We start from the raw sequence: 21,780 nt of genomic DNA, 5'->3' as shown, positions 1-21,780 counted from the left end.
AATTTATGTTTATATATAAATATATTTAAAGGGTTGGTTAACTGGCAAAAAAAAGTTCTAAGGAAATTCACAGTATGGATATTGAGAGGATTCTTTGCGATTCTTTTTGTCAAGACTGAGAAACTTCAAATAGACATGTCTGATGCGTTAAATGCATACACATAGCTCGCCTAAAATGAAACTGGTCTTTGTATTTCACATATCAGATCATGCCACGGAGTACAACTGAATGCTGGCTGCAAAAACAACAAAGATAAAAAAAATTTTATTAAGAAAGTTCTAAGAAAACTAATGAGAGATTTACCTTCTGGATACCAGCCAGTTCTTCATTAACTCCTGCTAGTTGACCAGCAATCTTTTCCACCGACTTCTCCAGGTCTCTTAACTTCTTTAATTCAGCCTCTTCCTCTGGACTGTTCTAAAAAATGTTCAAGGAAAATAAAGGAATTGTCAAGGACGGCATAGTTCATTGAAGGAACAATTCCAAGTGAGCCTGGTCTAAACCATTAACTTTCTAGAGGGAGGAGGCTCCATTCTGTGGCCACTTTGGAAAAAACAAGTGTGACTGATGAAAAATGTGACATTTGGAATTCCATATGTGAAAAGATTTTGATCTAGAGAGGAGGTCAGGGAAACTTTAGGAAAATGGTTTAATCCAGGTCTGCACCAACTGTGTGACCCATGGGCCGCTTGTGACATGCCAAAAAGGATTCTGGGTGGCCTGTGAAAAATGTGGAGGAAAACATCCTTTGTATGTAGAGGAAATCCTCAGGCATGCAGCAAGCGGCCCCTGCAGGCCACAGGTTGTACAAGCCTGATTTAACCTTTCTTCCACTAAAGCCTGGAGCACATCTCCAGCAGGTATCCCATGTCGGATCAGACCTGAGTAGTCGTCAGAATCTGGAGTTGTTTGTCAATAGAAAGCTACTACTGGCAGAAATGGACAATTTGTAGGCAAATGGATTTGTGCGTATAATCATTCCTTTATCATTTCTGTGTGTACAGCACTGAAAAAGATAGAGAGATGAAATAAGACAAAGTGCCACTTCAATAGAAGGAAACAACACATAGAGAGACGTAAATACAAACCAGAACATGAAAAGTGCGTAGCAAAGACTGAAAGCTACATAAAATCAAATGAAGAGATCACTTCTAGGTGGGTGATCACAGATGACTTCACAGAAAATTACATGGGTAGGATGTCAACAGATACAGATGCCAGGGGCTGGGGTGGAAGAAGAAATAATAAGGGAGAATACTCCAGAGATATTTTTTTAATCAAGCGGAGGGGAATTCTCCTAACATTTCTAAGCAGATAATTACCAAATCTCCCTACTCTGCTTCTCCATCTTCATCCAATAGGAAACCATCCTCTTTCTTCAGGAAATTTTCAATGAGATGTCCCATTATCTCTACTCTGAGATACAGCACATCTCTTTGTCTTTACCAACACACATCACTATGCCTTGTACCTAAAAAGTCTTGGATGTGTCTGTATCTTCGACTCTGTCCCATAACAGTAGCCAAAGCCTTCTCTGTTATCCTTTGCTTTGTGGTTTCATCTGTATGGGGAATACCTGGTGTGAAAACCCAACCATGCAGACTTCATACTTTTACCTAGAACTAGGGGAGTCTCAGACAGTTGCTTTGAGATACTGAAAAGTTACATGACTTGGCCACACAGATAGTAGGTGTATTCAGGGGGAGGACTTAAACTCCTAGGAATCTTCCTACTTCCCAGGCCACCCTCTCTCCACTAAGCTTCCTTCTTTGTAAAGCTGTTCAAATTCATTCTAGAATAAGGTAACTTTACAATTAGACTACTATAACCTCATTTTTGCTAGCATCTAGACTCCCTCTAGGGCAACTGGGTGGCACAGTGGATACAGCACTGGGCTTAAAATCAGGAAGACTCATGTTCCCGAGTTCAAAATCTGGCCTCAGATACTTACTAGCTATGTGGGCAAGTCACTTAACCCTGCTTGCCTCAGTTGCTTATCTGTAAAATGAGCTGGAGAAGGAAAGGGCAAACCACTTCTGTATCTCTGCCAAGAAAACCCCAAATGGGTCACAAAAAGTCAGACATGACAGAAATGACCCAACGACAACAACAACAAAGCCATTGTATGCACTAGAGCTAAAATCATTTTCTACTCCCAACATTTTGATCATGTCCCAATGCTCAGATCTCAGTAGAAGCTCTGGTGACAGAGGACTGCTTCAAAGGCCTCCTCCAAATTTGCATATCAGGGTGCACAGAGACAGAGCACTATGCTCAGAGACCCAAGAGTCCTGAATTGAATCCCAGCTCTGACACTTAAGTAGTGTATGATTTAGGGCATGTCACTAAAGCACTGTGAGCTTCAATTTTCTCTTCTATAAAATCTGCATATGTTAACCTGTGATCTTATTAACCCTGGCATTCTCCCCAGTGGTACAGACAGAAACACATCCAAGTATTTTCAACTTGTGTGACTCTTGACCATGTCTTCCACAGGGGGCCCACTCCTCCTGGGAGTCTTCCTCCAGATCTTTTGACATATCAAAGGAGCACAGAGGCCACTTCCAACTACCAATCTATCTGCTTTCTTTCACAGTCATACATATCTCTAAGATACACTGATTCTCTAGCTCAATTCTCCATTAGTAATGTGATGCACACCTACTATGTGCAATTCCATTGTCCTTCAGGTATAACATAAGTTTAATTCTTCCGATACTATATTTTTCCATGATTCACACCCATAGAGCATTATTCAAAGAATACTGAATTTTAAAAGATGGGCTTAGGGATCATTAAAGGGGATAGGGACCAGGACCTGGGATTTCATTAGGCCATTAAATGTACTGCATTTCAAAAACAATTCAGCCTTCTCTTATCCTAGTTAATTCTAGGCACAGTTTCATCATCCATCTGCATTTCATACTGATGAACCAGTTCTGAGAATCTGTCTCATACAGCTCAACTGAATGGACTGTTCCTTCAACCATATATTTATAGTCTTGGACAACAGACATTCTTCATTCACTTAGTTCTTCCTGGTGGATGGGTAGCCTAAATTATTCTGAGTGATCAGGGATCTCATTGAATAGGATATGTGATGTTTCTGGGCTTGATACAATCAGCACACTGTCATTCACAAAAAGGATAAAAAATTCTGGTACCAGTCTAACAACCTTTAACAACCTAACAGGGTTGTAATGACGGAAATCGCTTAGCAAACCTTAAAGCATACAGCTTAATTTGGTGAAAAAAGCCCTAAATTCTTGTTCTAGCAACATCATACTGGATATTTAATCAGCTAAGCCCCAAAACTCCATATGGTTGTAGCCTAAACTCCACATGGAGTAGTTGCGAGAATCTCAGATGATATCTGGAAACTTCAAATAAGGCTAGAAGGTGAACTGAGTCAATTTGTCGATCACCATCGCCCAGTAAAAGTAAATAACAAATTTAGTTCCACTCCACAAAACTACTCTAGCCTTGAAAACTTTATTAGGTGAGAACATTTCACTCAATCAATCCAGTAAGGGCATTAAATAAATGTAATTCCTGTAGGTCTTCTATAAAACAGTAAGACAATTTAGAATCTAGAAGAGAGTTCTAGAAAAGCCCCTAAGAGAGAATCAATTGTTGGGGGCTGGGGAGAAGATGGAGAAAGAAGAATAAAGCCTCCTCCCCTCCCACGTGGACTGGAGAATGACCTTGTGAACTTTGGAGGGTTGGAAGATTTGGACTTCTCATCAGAGTCCTAGGAGCATCCCAAGAATGGCAGTGACTGACTGGTGGCAGTGTCTACAGCAGGATCCTAGAAGAAACTAGACATACTGAGGAAAGACAGGTTTAGGACTCTACAAGGATACTAGTAGGAAGCTATATCATTCTTAAGACCATCTTAAGACTTCAGCAAGAGGATTTCCAGAAACACTATAAGTAAGTCACCTACTTCGCCACATGTACTTTAAGTGTGAGCTCCATTTTCCCCTGTTCTCTCTATGCACTGATGGGAAAATGTATCACAGATTTTTGGGGGGCAGGTGAGAGAAAGCAGTATTTTATATCACCTTCCCTTACTATACCACCTTAGTAAACTATCCCTTTCCAAAAACTAATGAAATTTGGCTGACTGATGTCAACTGATAATCATGGGGGGAGGACACTACTAGAAGCAAATGAGTTATAGTACTAAAAAAAAAAACAAAACAAACCCACCCACAACCCCTCAGAGTTACCCCTAGAGGTTGAGGGGAAAACTAGAAGGTACTCTCTGGGGACCCATACTGACAGCATAAGTGGTATTGGGAGAGAGGGCTCCTTCTTAAAGAGTTCCTTATGGATAATATGTGTTTTTAGAGAAACTATTTTAACTATGAAAGGAGAGAATCACAATGATCTAGATTTACCTTTCAAACAAAAATATGTCAACAGAGCTTAATTATTCAATTATAAGAGACTCTTAAGAAAAGTAAACCTACCTTTTTCCCTATCAACATCACTCTGCAACCATTTTTCACTCCAAGTGCTGACAAAGGCTGTTCCATTTCTTTTAGAGACTTTCCTGAAAGGAAAATAAAATTATTCCTTTGGCAAATAAAATTTAAAGACCGGTTTTAGGAATTTTATCAATCTACAGGAAGAAAAACTTTCAGATGATAACAGAATGACAGTCCTGGAACTAAAGTTAGAGTTGTAGAATCTTAGGACTGGATAGAAACGTAGAGGATAGTTACCATGGGCACTGATAAACAGCTGAGAAGTGTGTGAGGAGGGGGCCATTTGGGTCAAGTTCACAAAGAAACCCAACTATACAGAGAAGCTGTGGGAGGGCATAGAGGGTTTGAACTCAGACCTTACATCTAGGGCTCTCTCTAAAGGGATAGAACTGAGTCTCAGCTTATTCTTCAATATATGCAGCCTAGGCTATATCTGAATATACGTTATGTTATCCTAATTTACATTATCCTAAACATATTTGGGTGAATATGGAGTCACTGGTTGAGACTCCAAAGGGAATATCAGGCTTTATCGCAACCAAAGTCCACAAGATACTTAGGATATAATGAAAAAGACACACCACCACTGTCTCTTCTCCATCGGCCTTCCCAGTGGCACAATATACAAACAGGATACAAAGAACATGTGGAAGGAAATGCCCTGTGTCACCTACACAATTGTAGCCGGGTCCATCTCTGCTTAATGAAAGTTTACAGAGGTCAGTTTTTTTCTGTCAAATCCACCCAAAGGCAACAGTCAATTTACATTCACCGGTAATAATTATCTCCCTCCTTTGTCCTATATGTCATCTCCTTCCATGACTAAGGTAGGGTAAGTGCTCTTGCAGCAAGTCTATCTCACTTGCCAAGGTTTAGATCCTGATTCTCCTGAATTACCTGTGTTACTTCCTAGCCTCTTTGCTACCTTTCCAGTCTTCTTACACCTTACACCCCACCACATACTCTTTGATCCAATGACACTGGCCTCCTGGCTGTTCTATGAAAAAGCAGCTCCCTCTTTCAGTTCCCAGCATTTTCTCTGGCTTTCTACCATACCTGGAATGCTCCTCTCAGCCTACTGGCTTCCCTGGCTTCTTTTAAGTACCAGATGAAATCCCACCTTCTTCAGGAAGAAAAGGTTCTAACCTGCTTAATCCTAGTGCCTTCCTTATTTCCTATTTAACCTGTATTTAGCTTGTTTGTACAAATTCCCATTAGATGATGAGCTCTTTGAGGGCAAGCTCTGTCTTTTGCCTCTTTTTGTATCTCCAGCATTTGGCACAGCACCTGGCACATAGCAAGTGTTTAACCAATATTTATTGACATTGTTTTTCTCAGGCAAGTAAGTTCTTGTCTCCAGGTCTGAGTTTCCTCACCTGCAAAATAAAGGGGTTGAACTAGATGATTTCCAAGGTCCCTTGTGGCTCTAAATCTATAATCATGTGAATATGTTTATTCTACAGCAGGAACTGCTCTCCATCCCTCAGACAAAAACACTCTCAAGGGTGAGACCTCATCACAGAAGACAGCTCTTTATAATAATAATATTTGACATCATGCTTTAAGGTTTGAAAAGCATCTTACACACATTATCTCATTTTATCCCGACAACAGTCCTTTGGTGTAAGTGACTTATCCCCATTTTACACATGAGGAAACAGAGGCTGAGTGGTTAAGTGGCTTCCCCATGGTTATACTAGTAAGCGTCTGAGGCAGGATTTTAACTCTGGTCTTCCTGACTCAGGAACAATACCCAATCAATGACAAAATGCTGCCTTTGAAAGGTTTTATTAAAAGTTGGGGAAAGTCCATTATAGAATATCCAGGGACTACCAAAAGCTGCCATTCTCAGTACGCCTTTTTCAAGGACAATGAAATATAGGCCATACTTGATTCTACCTCCTCAGTCAGGCTAGTGAAGCCTTGAAATGCAAGGACTAATCAATATGGCTAGCAGGTGTTGAGCGACAACCCCTAACTTCCTGACTGGCGAGGTTCAAAACCCAGTAACTGGCTGTGCTTGACACCAGGATGTCACCTCAGTCTTCCAACATTTTATGAACGGAATGTTCCAGTGATTCCTGAACAAATGGGTTCTCTTTTTATCCTAATGACATTCTAATATTTCTACAACCCCCAGCAATACACCAGACACACATCCAATCTGTCACACCAGCTATGGCAAAAACTTGTATTCCCTACTATTTAAGCATTGTCTCCAGATCTTTCCTTTCAACCCAAAGCATTTGATAGAGATTTGAAGCCCAAATTTAAGGTTTTGCTGACCACACCCCAGAACGGCTTTGGGGACCCATCTCCACTTAGAGATAATATTCTTCATTTGAAAACATCAGCAATAGGGCCTGACTAGAAAACTGGCAGTAAGAACTGAGTAGAGGCAGTATGGACTTAGAGCCTGGGAGTCAAGAAGGCGAGTTTCAATCTGACATATAAGGGCTACCAGACCACGGACAAGTCACTTAACCTCTCAGTGCCCCAAGGCAACTCTCGAAGCCCATAAATTACAAATCAGTTGTTGACCTTTGTTAATGAAGGAAATTTCCACACTGGGAGGTTCCCCTCCTCAGTGAGCGCACAAGTCAGGACCCAAACAGAAACCAGAAGGCCACCCCTTCAAGACCACACCATACCAACTCCAGAAGAGGGTATCCTCTCCAATTCCCTCTTGCCGTATGGGGATTGCCCCGGGAACTTGAGCACCCAGGTCTCCAAGCTATGTCACAATTCATGAAATCATAGAATGTGTGCACTGTGAGGGCCTCAGAGACCACTCAGGGCAGCCCTCTCCATGCGGTGACGAAGGATAAAACCAGGGAGGCGAGGCGGCAGCGACGAGATCTGGCCCCTTCCCGACTTGTCTCACCGTGGAGCTGTCCAAGGCCTTATGCTCTGACCGTGCTGGGCTACGTGAAGCTCCAGACTGTCCACCAGGGTGTTGGCTTGATTAGCTGCCACCAGCCTGGTCCTCCCCTGCTTCATGCCTCGGAGATAACTGGTTTAAGTGGCCTGAGATGGTAAAGGTGAATGACAGCACAACTCCCGCCCGCCTTTATAACCTTTCTTATTTGGGAAGTCTGTCAGGTGCAGAAAGAGAACGACCAAGGGTAGGTTTATTTCAAGATGGAGGATCAATTCATCTTCAATTTTTGAACAATATGGTAAACTTAGTCTTGTAAATAATTCTAGGCAAATATAAGGCAGACCTTGGGGGTCTCTGATCCAAGTAAGTATGAACTAGGAGTCATTGACAATGAGGCTATCTCATTAGAGGACCAGGGTAATGGAACCAGGACAGAGAGTTATACTGTCTGGCCTGTGGTTTGCACAGTCAGAAGTAGCAACTAAATCATAGGATTTACAGAATTTTAGAGTTTGAAAGAGACTTCCTAGTTCATTTAATCCATACCCTTCATTTTACAACTGGTAAAACAAGCTCAAAGAAATTACATGACTTGTACAAGGTCACATAGCTAATATGTGTTTGTTTGTCTACTCTATGTAAGTTTCAGAGCAGATATAGAGCTGTACAGGGAGAGGAAGAGGCAACTAGGTGGCTCATTTTCCTGAGTTCAAATCCAGCTTCAGACTAGCTGTATGACTCTGGGCAACTCACTTAACCCTATTTGCCTTCATTTCCTAGTCATAAAATGAGCTGGAGAAGGAAATGGCAAACCACTCCAGTATCTTTGCCAAGAAAACCCCAAATGGGGTCATGAAGAGTCAGTCACAACTGAAATGACTCAACAAAAACTGGGAGAGGAAGGTCCTCCTCAGAAGCTCTTTGGACCCTTGAAATTACAGGGCTGGACAATTGTGTGTGTATTTGCATATATAAATATGTACATATAACAAATATATGATATACACCACATTGCTATATATGCATGCATCTTTATGAATAATACACAAATACAGCATGATATCCATATACATGTAGATTCATGAAACTAAATGTATTGTATGCTACTGTATTCCTATATGTATACATACATGTAGATAAATGTGTATTCATATATACATATACAAACTTGTAGATAAATGTGTTATACATTCATATACACAAGAGTATATGAATATATATATGCATGGAATCATGTTTGCTGAAGTACGCAGTTAATAAAAGAATCAAAAATTAGATTAATCCTCAGTCCCAACTTCAGAACTGAAGAGCAACATGCTATGGTCTGTTTCTGAAGACATATCCATTGGTAAATAGGCATGTCTATTTGCAAAAAGGCAGATGAGTCCTGCTCAAGGAAGAATAAATTTCTTTCCCAGCTTAGAGCTGCCTATCCATGAATGGGATAGAAGAAATCTGCCCAAATGTGAAGTTCTCATCTCTTGATCAGTTTATTGTCTGTATTGACAGAACTTCTTAAAGGTGGGAGTTTGGGGGAAGAGTATGTAGAAAGTTTTTTTAAGCTTTTGTAAAAGAAAGTCAAAAAAATGAAGAAAATTTTCAAAGCATCAATATAAGAATCTGGTGTGTTGGAGAAAAAGTGAGGTTATCAATATGTACTACCTCTATTACCTCCTCATAGCATTTTTTCCTATAATTTACTTCTGTCTTTACTACACAGGTAAAATTTTCCTCAGTCATCAGCAACCTCCTACCTTCAAGATTCAATGGCTTTTTTGCGATCTTTATCCTTGATTTCTCAGTAGCATTTGACACTACTTGTCTTATCTTTTTCTAAATTCTTTTTCCTCTCTTCCAAGTGATGGTTAATTAGGTCTCCATGTGGATATCTAGGCATTCAAACTTAAACTCACCTAAATTTAAACTCTACACAAAATATTCAACTACTCTCACAGATCTATGATCTCATCAATGTTTGTGCTGGCTTCAACAATGCAGAACATAACCTATCCATGCCTGCCCATCTTCTGGGACTCTTACTCATGCCACAACCACAAGAATCCAACAGGGCTCGGTCATGGGCCCTCTTCTCTTCTCCCACATACTATACCTCACCTGATCGTCTCATGAGCACCCATGCTTTTAATTGTGATCTCTATGCAGACGACTCTCAGATTTTCTTACCTAGCCCTAAGGCCCTTCAGTCTCCCATCTCCAACTGCCTTTTAGATGTCTTAAAATGGATGTCTGATAGGCATAACTTTTTTCCAAAACCTTCTTCTTTTCAGAATTTCCCTATTTCTGTCCAGGGTACCACCACACTCTCAGTCACTCAGGCTCACAACCTAAGTGTCATCCTCCGTTATTCACTGTCTCTCACCACCACCCCCATATCTAATAATTTGCAAATCCTGTCCTTTATGCCTTTGCAACATCTCTTGATATGGCTCTCTTCTCTCTTCTGATACTTCTACCACCGTGGTGCATGTCCTCATCACTTCACCCCTATATTATTACAATAGCCTTTTTGGTAGTCTCCCTGACTCAAGTTTCTCCCCATTCCATCTTCTATTTAGTTGTTAAATTGATATTTCTTAAGCACAAAACTGACCATATTGCTTCTCTGTTTAATAAACTCCAATGGCACCTCAATCTTCTCTTTGGTTTTTAAGACTTTTCATAATGAAAGAAGGAGCTTTCATCAAAGCCCCTTCTTAGCTTTCCAGTTTTCTTGCATTTTGCTCCCCTTCATGTTCTCTGCAGTGATACTGGCTTCCTCGTGAAACTGGAGTCTTCCTAGACAAAAAGGGAAAGCTGAGAAGCTGTTTTTAGAACTGTTACACCACAGCAATCTAAGGAACTATCATACCTCAATCTACTCCCAAACCCCAATCTAGACAATGATTCAGAGACATGCAGCGCCCCACTCAAACATCCATCTGACTATAAAGAATACTCTTTAATCAATCTCCTTTGGATATTTCAGTTTTAAGCAAGAGGTGGATTTCATTTTCTCCTCTCAATTATGTGGATGCTTAGATTACCATATAATCACTAATGTGGCATTTGCTGCCAATAAAGGAATTAAAAAAGGCAGGAGAAACTGATAAAGCCTCTTGCTTCTTTTTAAACCTCTTTAGCTTAAGGAACCCTCATTCCAACTGCTGCCGAAAGTAGCACTAATGTACCCCCTGAACATTATTCTACCATTTACGCTGGCTTGAAAACTCAGATTTGGCCAGCAGTCACACTGACACCTGGTCCCAGAAGATATAAATCATCCTACCTTGGTCTGAAAACTCTTGTTGCCCAAGGCTCCTCAGTAAAGTTCCCAGTCGTGGCCTTCCCATGGTCCCTATCCAATCCTTTTGGAGGGATGTTTGAAAAAGGTGTAAGAAGGGCCTTTCATGTTCTCTCAAAAGATAATGCTAGGAAGGCCTCAATGCTCAGATCAAGGCCCTAGAAGTCTGCATAGAGGTCCTGAAGCCCTAGATACTTGGAGTCTCAGCCTTCCTGAACAAGCCTTCCCTAGTAGCTGCACAAATGATACGTATAGACATGATACTACAGCTTATTAGAGAGCAGTTTCAATCGGAGAGGTCTCCTCATGTGTATTGGATAGATTCATACTGTAACTCAGAAGCCAGTAATGTCGATATCCATGAGGATGGGTCCCTCAGTTTGTGCCAGTCCTTTCTTCTCTCTTCTGGTTGTTAGGGTGTTGCAGGATGTGACACCAAGATTGGCTGAGAATCAGGAGGTGGTTGGTACCTCCTGGGAGACCTTGTGAGGCAGGGTTTGGTCATTTAAGTCTTCAAGTTCTCTTGGAATACATTCTCAGATCTCAGTTTACTTTGTAACCATCAGGGTTCCCAGTGAAAGTTCCCAAGGGAAAAGGTCAAATGCAAAAGCATGAAATATGCCTAGATCTTTCTGGGACCTAAAGCTTTTGTATTGTTAATCATCTAGATCATCACCTAATTGTATTGAAAAGTTTATTAAAAGCTTAGGAAATTATTTGTAATATAAATTTTACTACATTAAACCTTAATAGATTAAGAGGAATGGTTTTCTTTTGGAATCCTTAAGGTCTCTTGTGTACAAACCATATCTTAATGACTTTTTAAGCTGGATGAGGGGGCTTCTTACTCCTAAAGAATCCCAAAGTCACCTAGAGTCAATTACTGGAAATATCAGTGTAAAAATGGTTTATGATCTTACTTTGATCTTGGTTCCACATGTAGATTTTAACACTTGCTGGAATTAATGTGGAGGAGTGCTAAATAAAATGTAATACATACACACAATAACATGGGGTTAGGGGAATTCTCAGTATACTGACTCATTGAGTACTTACACAGTAGCTCTGAGTGACATCTGAATACGGAATTTGTCCCAAGGAGCAGTAAAAAAATATTGAATAAGTGACCCCATGCAGAACAGTGGGTTGATTTTTCTAATTATACCCTGTTTTCCCTTTGAAAGGGACAGTCCTGACCATTGTAGACTGTAGGCACATACCCCTTTAAGAATGTGAGGATGTAACTGCATTGGGTTTGTTATTCTAGATCTAAACTTAACTCAGGCTCCAAAAAGGACTGTAGGGAACTAGGTCCAATATAATTATGCATGTCTGGGGAGCCTCTAGCAGCTCTGAAGCAATAACAAACAGCCTTCAGTTAAAGGAGCCATAAGAAATTCCATTTCTTATGAATATGAAAGCAGACAGATGAATAGGCAGTTTCAGTGATATAAAACGTTACCTTCCTCATATCATGCCCATGCTAGCAAAGAAAACAAAACAAAGACTTCAGTGGCTGCTGACGATCAAATCCAGATGCCTTAGTTTTATATTCAAACTCCTCTACAACCTACAATCACAGCTTCCTACCTACTTTTCCAGATTCATAAAATCCCATATTTAGAAGATCAACTTGTTCAGTCCTTAGTTGCTGTATGAATCTCCTTCACAATATTCCCCCAGCAAGTCCAGTGTCTGCTTGAACACTTACAGTAGAAAGGAACTCACTACCTAACTACTGGCAGGCCTGTCCATTTTCAGACAGCTCCAATTCTTGGCAAAATATGCTTCCCTATAATTCCTATGTTTTCCTTTTCTAATAATACATTTAACATCTCTTCTTTCTGACAGTTTTTAAGATACCTAAAAGCAGGGTTTCTTAAACTTTTTCCACTCATGACCCCTTCAGCACTTCTTAAACTGTGGATCTTGAGTAGCTTAAAGAAGCCTATTCACTGAATGGGTGTAGCTCACTAAAAGTGAGAATGTGATAAGACCTTAGCCTGAAAGGGCCACAGTCTCACATTGCATCCTGGGCCATCTCCAGCCATCTTGATGACTATCGGACCACTGGACTCAGATGGCTCAGGAGAAGAAGATGAGGTTGGTGACCCTGCACAGCCCTCCCTCACTCAGATCAAAGTCAGCGGCAAGTCATGTCATCATCTTGACGTCATGGTCCTCTTCGAGAACAAAAGACAAACACAAACTGTGGATCAAGACCTAATTTAAAAAGTGCTGCCTAAAAGCACCTACTATGGCCCACACTTCACTTCCTTCCTCTCTTCATTTCCTACCAGCTGCTCAGCTTGATTTTGCTTTCACAAACATCAAGGCCCTATACCAAACCTTTCAGCTTCCTTCTGTGTACTGTCTTCCCCCATTAAGCTGGTAAGTACCCTGGGGGCAGGGATGGTCTTTTTATTTATATCCCCAGGGTTTAACAGATAGTCTGGCACAAAGTAGGGGCTAAGTAAATGTTTCTAGAATACTGACCTCCTTTCAGATTATAATCTAGTGTCAACTGGACCTTACTGTCACTCAACCCTAAAGATGTGGTCAGCTAGACCTTCCAAAACAAGAAATCTAAAAATTTCTGTGCAGCTTGAAAAACTTCAAAAAACCATGCTACAAGATAGGAAAAGCAAACCGTCAGCATGAATGTCAATTAAAATTCATTTTAAACTGTAAAGTGGTCTACCACAAGGCATCAAAAGTTGAGATTCAATAAGAAAAACTACTTTGCAACCCTTTTCAAATTCACACTTGTCACTGCAGTAAATCATGTTCTCTGAGAGAACTCTGGAAGTCAAACTAATGTGTAGAGGTGAGCTCCACAAAGGCACAAATATACTAAATATATTTGAGTGGATGAATTTATTATGAATGTTGGTAATCTGAAGGGCATTTTCACATGATTTATCTGACTTTTGCCTATAAATACCATCCATACTAGACATTTGGGGATAAAATGAGTTGTCACTTTTGGGGAAAATAACATAGTCTACATTACATATGCACACAGCTTTCTAACTTACAAAGAGATAGTATCTCATATATTTTTTAAGTGGGTCTCCTGCGAACTCAGAGTGAATTTTCTCATAGAAACAGTATTATAAATGGTATTTAGGTCTCTACGCCAGTCTGCAAAACCATACATTAAGTACAGTTTTTGAAATTAATTATTTGAATAACATTTCATTCTATATTGTCATATATTATCTAATATAATAATTTTTACTAAATAATTAATTCTTTGTAATTAATACAAAATCTTGGAACTGGAAGGGATATTAAAGGCCCTCTAGACCTAAAAATGAACCCCTTCAATCTGCACAAGTAGTCATCCACTTTGCTTGAAGATAACCAGTAAAGGACTATACGTCTGGTAGCCCATTACACTTTTGAACACCTCTAATAGGGAGGAAGATATTTCTTGAAATCCAGATTAGATCTGCCTGCCCACTGCTAATAGATAGATCTGCCCTGGATGATAAGAAGGACAACTCTTTTATCCATCTTCTACATACTTGAAGACAACAATTCTGTCCCACGTAAGACTCATTTTCTCTGTAAGAAAGAGCCTTGCACCCCTTTTTAAGATTGTTTTCATAGGGAAAAAAAGCTAAATTCCAATAGGAATCACCAAGAATAGATCTCCCTGTCGTAGATTAAATGACTATAGCGTACTCTTTCTATAACTTGGGTGGAAGAATTTCCTTTCCATTGGGATTTCAAGGGGAGAAGGAGAAGAAAGAGCTCTGGAACCAAGGTCCAGAGGTCTTGATTATCAAGAGAAAGCAAGAGGACCTCTGCCAGTGGTGACTTGCAGGATTTCGTGGCAGCAGGAGCTGTACCTACTACACAGAGACTCCCATGGGACAGGGCCTAGGCCCTGGGATGAGGATGGAGTTTTAGAGGTAAAGGATGTGGGGATTTAAGGAAGAAGGAAGAAGTTGAGGCAACCATAGATACATATAAATTATTTCTAAAACAAGTGTTCATCTTTTATCACAAATATTACTTGTCACATGTATTATTTTATCACCAGCTTGTAATTCATGTCTAATAATTCTCTGTGCAAAATTTATGCTGATATTTACAATTGTAGCTTGAGAATTGGAAAAAATAAGGTCATACACTTAAGTCTATCCTTTATTACTAGTATTCAAACTTGAACTTTAGGATCTTTTGAAAATATTAAAAGACAAAAATTCTACCTTTATATATTAATTTCTGAAAAGCAAGTGGAACTCCAGTAACTTGTTCAATAAGAAGGGCCATGTCCTGAAGGGTTGGTTCATCGTTTCCTTGCTGTGCTACAACTTGAATGCTATGTTTTTCATTGTCTGAAAAGAAAGAAAAATCGTCTGTAGCAAGAAAATAGCAATCCTTCGATGTAAATGTTTCCTAAATCATATAAAAATTATCTTTAGAGCAGAAATTAAACAAGCATTTCCAGTTTCAAGTAATATCATTTAAGCACTTACCAGTGGTTGAGAACTCTGATGGGTAACAAGAGAGATAAAAAGTAAAGGGAGTGTCCCTACTCTCAAGGAATTTATTAGGATCATAGAATCTCAATTTCAAGGGATGGCAGATATTTAGTTCACCTCCTTCCTAACTCAGAATTTTTTTTATAATATCCCCAGTTGGAGGTCACTGACCTACAATCTTCTTAAAAATAATCAGTGACAATGAACTCCTAACATAGGAAGTAGCCTTTTTTACTGCTGGATAAGTCTAATTCTGGGAAAGTTTTCACCTAATGTTAAACTCAAATTTGCCTCCTTGCAATTTCTATTGATTCTAGCTTTTCCCTCCAGCATTATGCAGAATAACTCCTAAATTTCCTTCCCCGCGCTACCCCTTAGAAATATTTGAAGACAGTAATCCTTAAGTCTTTTTCTACTGAAGACAAAATATCCCCCAAGGGAGCCCATTCCTTTTCACATTTACTTCATTTGCTGCCATATTATTAATTCATGCTGAGCTCACATTCCACTAAAACTCCAAGATCTTTTACAAACTAATTTCTAGCTATATATCTCCAGCTTGCATTTGTAAATTGATTTTTTGGACCAAAATTCAAGGCTTTATATTTGTCTTTATTAAGTATCTGATCATGTTAGATTCAGCTCAACACTGTTAGGATCTTTTTGGATACTGATTTTATGATCCAATATATTATCTTTCGTATCCTTGTGTCATACACAACTTTGATAATCCTGCCTGCCATCTATGCTTTTATTCAAGTTATTGGTTAAAATGCTAAATAACATAGGACATTAGATGCCTGAAGCACTCCACTGGTGAACGCAATACTTCATATTCAGACATCTATTATGTTCGGTCATTGCAGTTGTGTCTGACTCTTCACGACCCCATTTGGGGTTTTCTTGGCAAAGATATTAGAATGGTTTGCCATTTCCTTCTCCAGCTCATCTTACAAATTAAGAAACTGAGGCAAGCAGGGTTAAGTGATTCACTCAGAGTCACACAATTAGTAAGTGCCTAAAGCCAGATGTAAACTCAGGAAGATGCCTTCCTGACTCCAGGACTACACTCTATCCACTGCACCACCTGAGCTACCCTCTAAGTCAGCCATCTAATCAGCACTAAATGTATCCATCTAGCCTACATCTCTTTATCTTTTCCAAAAGGAGAATATGAGAGAATCTGATAAATGCTTTGCTAAAATCTAGATAAACCATATCTTCAGCATTGCCCTGACCTAGGAAACCTGACGTTTATTTTCTTAAAATAAGTTTTTATTGATACCTTCTGGTTACATCATCATAATTATCCCAAGTATTCCTCCTTCCTCCCCACAAAAAAATCATCCCATTTTACAAATGGTATCTTTTGGAAATGAAAAAAAAAATCAGCACAGCTGATCAATACATTGAAGAAATTCAAAAACGTGTGCAGTGCTAACACGTGTGGATTTCCCTCATCCATGAAGGGTTGGGTTGAGGGAATCTCTTCTCGTGTCTCTCGATTCATTCACTTTTGATATTTTGTGTACGGTTGTTTCTTTACATTTACATGGTTGTAGGTATTGTGTATTTTTTTTATTGGTTCTGCTTACTTCACTCAGTATCAATTCTTGTAGATCTTTCCATGTTTCTCTGTTTACATTACACAAATCATTTCTTACAGCACAGTGATATTCTATTGCATTCATATACCACAATTTGTTTCATTTCCTCAACGGATGAACATCGACTTTGTTTCCAATTCTTAGCAATTACAAAAAGTGCTACCATAAATATTTTGGAACATATGGGGACTTTCTTCTTATCAATGGCTCCGTTGGGGTATAAAGATCCAGTGACTGAATCTTTGGTTCAGAAGATATGGACATTTTAGTCACTTTATTTGCACAATTTCAAATTGTTTTCCAAAACACTTGCAAAATTTCACAGCTCCACAATGTGTTAGGACGTCTATTATTCCACAATTCCCCCAACTTTGAGCATCGCCATTTTTGCCAGTTTGCAGGGTATAAGGTGCAACATCAGCGTTGTTTTGATTTGCATTTCTCTTATTATTAGTGATCTGAAGCATTCTTTCATGTGATTGTGAATACTTTGCTTTTCTTCTTTTGAAAATTGTTTGTTCATTTATTTGACAATTTGTCTACTGGGGAATGTCTATTACTTTTATACCTAATAATATGTTCTGATTATAGACATACCTCAGAGTTATTGTGGGTCTGGTTCCAAAGCACAGGAATAAAATGAATATTGCAATAAAGCAAGTCACAAGAATTTTTTGGTCTCCCAATGCATGTAAAAGTTATGTTTCTACTATATTGTCATTTGTTAAGTGTGCAATAGTATTATGTCTAAAAACCAGCGTACACACCTTAATTTAAAAATTCTTTATTGATTAAAAAATGCTAACCATCATCTGAGCCGCCTTCAGCAAAGTCGTCAACCTTTTTGCTGGTGGAGGGTCTTGCCTCGATGTTGATGGCTGCTCACTGATCAGGGTGGTGGATGCTGAAGGATGGGATGGCTATGGCAATTTCTTAAAATAAGACATTGAAGTTTGCTGCATCGATTGACTCTTCCTTTCATAAAAGATTTCTTTGTAATATGCCATGCTATTTGATAGCATTTAACCCACAGTAGAACTTCTTTCAAAATTGGAGTCAATCCTCTCAAACTCTGCTGGTGCTTTATCAACTAAGTTTATGTAATATTCTTCAATATTGTTGTGTCTCAGGGAATAGAGAAGCCCGAGGAAAGAGAGAGAGAGAAAGAGAGACAGAGATGAAGGAATACCTGGTTGGTGGAGCAATCAGAACACACATATTTATCAATTAAGTTCATGGTCCTTTAGGGGTATGGTTCATGGTGCCCCAAACAATTGCAATAGTAATATCAAAGATCACTGAACACAGATCACTGTACAGGATATAGTATTAATGAAAAAGTTTGAAATATTTCAAAAATTGCCAAATGTCTCACATTGTGAAATATGATGTGGGGACATGCTGTTAGAAAATGCCGCTGTTAGACATGCTTGATGCAGGGTTGCCCCAAAAAATGCAATATCTGTGAAGCACAATAAAGTGCAGGACAGTAAAATGAAGTATGACTGCATTCTTTTTATTTCTTTTGGTTTTGCTGTGATTTCACTTTGCTTATTTGTTATTTTATTGGCATGATTTTTCTATTCTTTTTTTAATTAGACTAAAGTGTATCAATTTTATTAGTCTTTTCAAAGAACTAGATTTTAGTTTTATTTATCATTTCTATTTTTCCCATTTATTTATTCCTCCTCTAATTTTTAACATCTCCAAGGACTTTTTGCCTGTTAGGTTTATTTGTTGGCTTTCTAATTTTTATAAATGCATGTTCAATTCACTAATCCTCTATTTTTCTATTTTGCTTATATTTGTTTATAAGGATATTTTTCCCTTGAAAAATTAGCTGCATCCCAGAAATTTTAGTACATTTTTTCATCATTATCATTTTCTGTTATGTAGCTTTTGTTTCTATCATTTGTTCTTTGACTCACTTATTATTTAGGATTTCACTGTTAAATCTCCATTTGGGTCTGTATCTTTTGATTGTGAACCAATTTCTATTTTTGTTATGTTATGGTATATAAAGTATTAAATATAAAGTATATTAAAGCATATAAAGTATATAAATGTATTAGCTACCTCTGCCTTCTTTATATTTGTTTACAATATTTCTTTGCCCTAGTACATGATCAATTTTTGTAAAAGTCCCGTATGGTGCTGAGAAATATGCATATTCTTTTGCAGAACCATTTAGAAGATGCCATAAAACTTTTAATTCTAGTGTCTATAGCAATTTGTTCAGTTCCATATTTCCTCTTTGGCTTATCTTTCTGTTGTTGTTCTGTCAATTCAGTCAGGTCTAACTCTTCATGTCCCTGCGGACCATACTGTCCATGGGGTTTTCTTGGCAAAGATACTGGGGGAGTTTGCAATTTCCCTCTCCAGGGGATTAAGGTAGAGAGAGATTAAGAGACTTGCCTGAGATCACACAGCCAGAGTCTAAAGCCAAATTTGAACTCAGATCATCCTAACTCCAGGTCTAGTGTTATATACACTGAACCACCCAGTTATCTCCATTTTTTTGTTAGATTTATCCAAAATTGAGAGGGATACTGAAATCTCATCATTGTATTACTGTCTATGTCTTCTTGTTGCTTTGATAATATTTTCTTTATGAATTTATATATGAAAGCATTTGGAGTATATAAGTTTATTAGTGATACTGGTTTGTTGCTTATGGTTCTGATGGGGTACAAGCCAAAGCCAAGACTTTTTTCCCTTGGATCGGGAGGGCTTTTGTCCCTTTCCTTGGGGAGGGGTCCTTGGATTCCCCTTCCATTTCTCCCAGCCCAGATACTCCCAATCTCATCAAAATCCTGTAGTCCAGACTATTTAGCATTCTTTTGATATTCCTCCGTTTGATCCTATTACCGCCCCTCCCATCAGGATCTTCCCTGAGTTTGATCTATCAGAACTATCCCTGGGACCCCAGAATACTGGGCCACACCTGGATGGATTCTTCCCACATTCTTTTTCTGTATTCAGGTTCCATCTGGCCTCCCTGAAGGCGCTCAGATTCAGTCCAGCTCAGACTCTGTCTAGCTGAGCTTCTACCTGGCCTGCTTGTTCATACAAGCGTTACAAATGCTTAGGCTCCTTAAGAGTCAACCCAGTATGGCGAATCTTTAATAAAGTTTGTTTTTCTTTGGCTTTAAGATGGTTTGTGTCGAATTCATTCAAGCAGGACCTGGTGTGTTGATATTTTGGAGTCCCCTTGCACCCCAAACCTCAACGGTTCCTTTTAGCCTAAGTTTCCTCATTTACCTCTTTTTATTTTATTTGCTTTGTCAAATATCATGATTGCAATTTCTGCTTTTTTGGAATCACTTGATACATAGTCATTTTTTCCCATCTCAGTTTTATTTTGTATATGACTGTTTTTCAAATGTGTTTCTTGCAGGTAACAGTAGAGTATTGCTCTCTTATTCAATCTGTTACTCTTTTTTATTTTATTGGATTAGTGTATTTACATGTAAAAGTATGAGAAGTTTATATTTTCCTCTCTCTAATACTGGTGGGTTTCTTCAAGTTAGGATTTTTTCGCCTTTTTTGTAAACACAGTATTATGTTTCTTCAGGTCCTTTTCCTTCATCTTTTTTAAGGTGGTCCTTACCCTGATCTCATTTCTACTCCTTTCCCTTTGGGCTTTTGTTATTAGATCTTTTTTCTGTCTTGCTTTTATCTGATTACATAAGTCTTATACCCTTTTCCTCTCAGTCAGGTAGATTCCCCCTTTCCCTTTCCTTCCCTTCAACTAGTCTTGTTCATTAATCTTTTTTTTTTAATTTCACTTTTGTACCCTTTTCCAAAAAGGCTTTTTCTCAGTCTCTTCATTATCCATCCTATCTCTACTCTAGATCTTCATTCTCTGATTCATGATCCCCATAATATATTCTCTCTTTTCTCTGAATTCCTCAGGCAATCAAGGCTTCCAAGATATCTATTCTAGGCTTTCCCCTCTGGGTAGTTTCTCCCACTACCTAGTGGAACTTGACCCATTGATTCTTCTCTTCCGTTGTGTTTCATTCCCAGAACAATGCCAATTATTGCAGGTATCAGTGAGGACACTGGAAAGGCTAGGGCTCCTTCCCCACCACATCCCTGATGACACAGCCCACTATAGAACTATGGCTTCCCGTGATTATTTTTTTCCCTCATTTGCCTCAAAATTTCCTCCCTCAGTCCATGCTCTCCTAGTCTTTCAATGCCAGTTGCCAATAGGAATTCCAATTCCACTCCTCTCAAAGTAGGACTAGTAGACTTTTCAACTACCAGATCCCCAAGACCACACATGCTGAAATGTCTCTGTCTCCGCTCACAGACTCTTCCGTCATAAAAGCATTCATCAGAGGAACCACCTCCTCCTACCTTTCCCTCTCTTTTCAATCTGCCCTCCTCCTCACCAACACCCCAGTAAGCTCTACTCTTTCTGGAGGCAGGGTAGGGAGGAGGAGGTCCTCCTCCTCCTCTTTGTTAGTAGGCCTTGAGCTGACCCTGGCACATCACACATTCCTTTCTATCTGTCTGCTTGCCTTTCTCCCATCAAAAAAAAAATACAATGATTTATCCGTAGTCAAGGTATCACCTTGTTCTGTCCCTAATGTCCAATGCCTGCCTTTTCACTCCTTCCTCCACCTTTACTTTTGTCTCCTTATGTACATTTAGAAAAAAGTTTCTTAATGATGTCTGCTATCACTAGATATTGCTGTACTAAGCTATTACATTTGTTCACTCCCCCAGCATTTTTATTTTTGGGGGTATTCAAGAAGCAAATAGTCTCTTCAGTTCTAGTTTTCTTTCTAAAAAGATTTCAAATGCCTCTTTATTATTGAACATACATTTTTTTGGTCCTGTAAGGTTAGACTCAGATTTGCTGGATGGGTTATCCTGGTCTGCATCCTGAGTTCTATGGCTCTTTGGAATACACTATTCCATTTTCTCCAACATTTTCTAGTGGGTACAGAATAGTCTTAGGTTATTCACATTTCATTTCCTTTCTATTTG

General features: G+C 39.0%; 2 protein-coding genes across 7 annotated transcripts in view; one reads left to right on the top strand and one right to left on the bottom strand.

Moving 5' to 3' along the window:
• The window catches only part of BAG1 (BAG cochaperone 1), a 46,445-nt gene that overhangs the window by 20,763 nt on the left and 3,902 nt on the right, over positions 1–21,780 (bottom strand). For 3 of the 6 annotated variants that reach the window (XM_072597028.1, XM_072597029.1, XM_072597033.1), the window contains exons 2-4: positions 14,897–15,025; positions 4,477–4,559; positions 305–418 (exon numbers count right to left, since the gene is read on the bottom strand). In XM_072597028.1, coding sequence (XP_072453129.1) covers positions 305–418; positions 4,477–4,559; positions 14,897–15,025 — 326 coding nt within the window. Of the gene's footprint in view, positions 1–304; positions 419–4,476; positions 4,560–5,075; positions 6,287–7,035; positions 7,107–9,129; positions 10,263–14,896; positions 15,026–21,780 lie in introns of those variants that run through there. The other 3 variants (XM_072597030.1, XM_072597032.1, XM_072597031.1) reach the window with 3 other exon arrangements.
• Positions 7,552–21,780, top strand: part of CHMP5 (charged multivesicular body protein 5) — a 45,813-nt gene continuing 31,584 nt past the window's right edge. Inside the window, exon 1 of the mRNA XM_072597035.1 lies at positions 7,552–7,619. The gene's annotated coding sequence lies outside the window, so the exon portion shown is untranslated. The remainder of the gene's footprint in view (positions 7,620–21,780) is intronic.

The sequence above is a fragment of the Notamacropus eugenii genome, chromosome 3, assembly GCF_028372415.1.
Source record: "Notamacropus eugenii isolate mMacEug1 chromosome 3, mMacEug1.pri_v2, whole genome shotgun sequence".
Classification (NCBI taxonomy): domain Eukaryota; kingdom Metazoa; phylum Chordata; class Mammalia; order Diprotodontia; family Macropodidae; genus Notamacropus; species Notamacropus eugenii.
The sequence above is the reverse complement of the archived record's forward strand: the minus strand, read 5'-3'. Positions and strand labels throughout refer to the sequence as shown.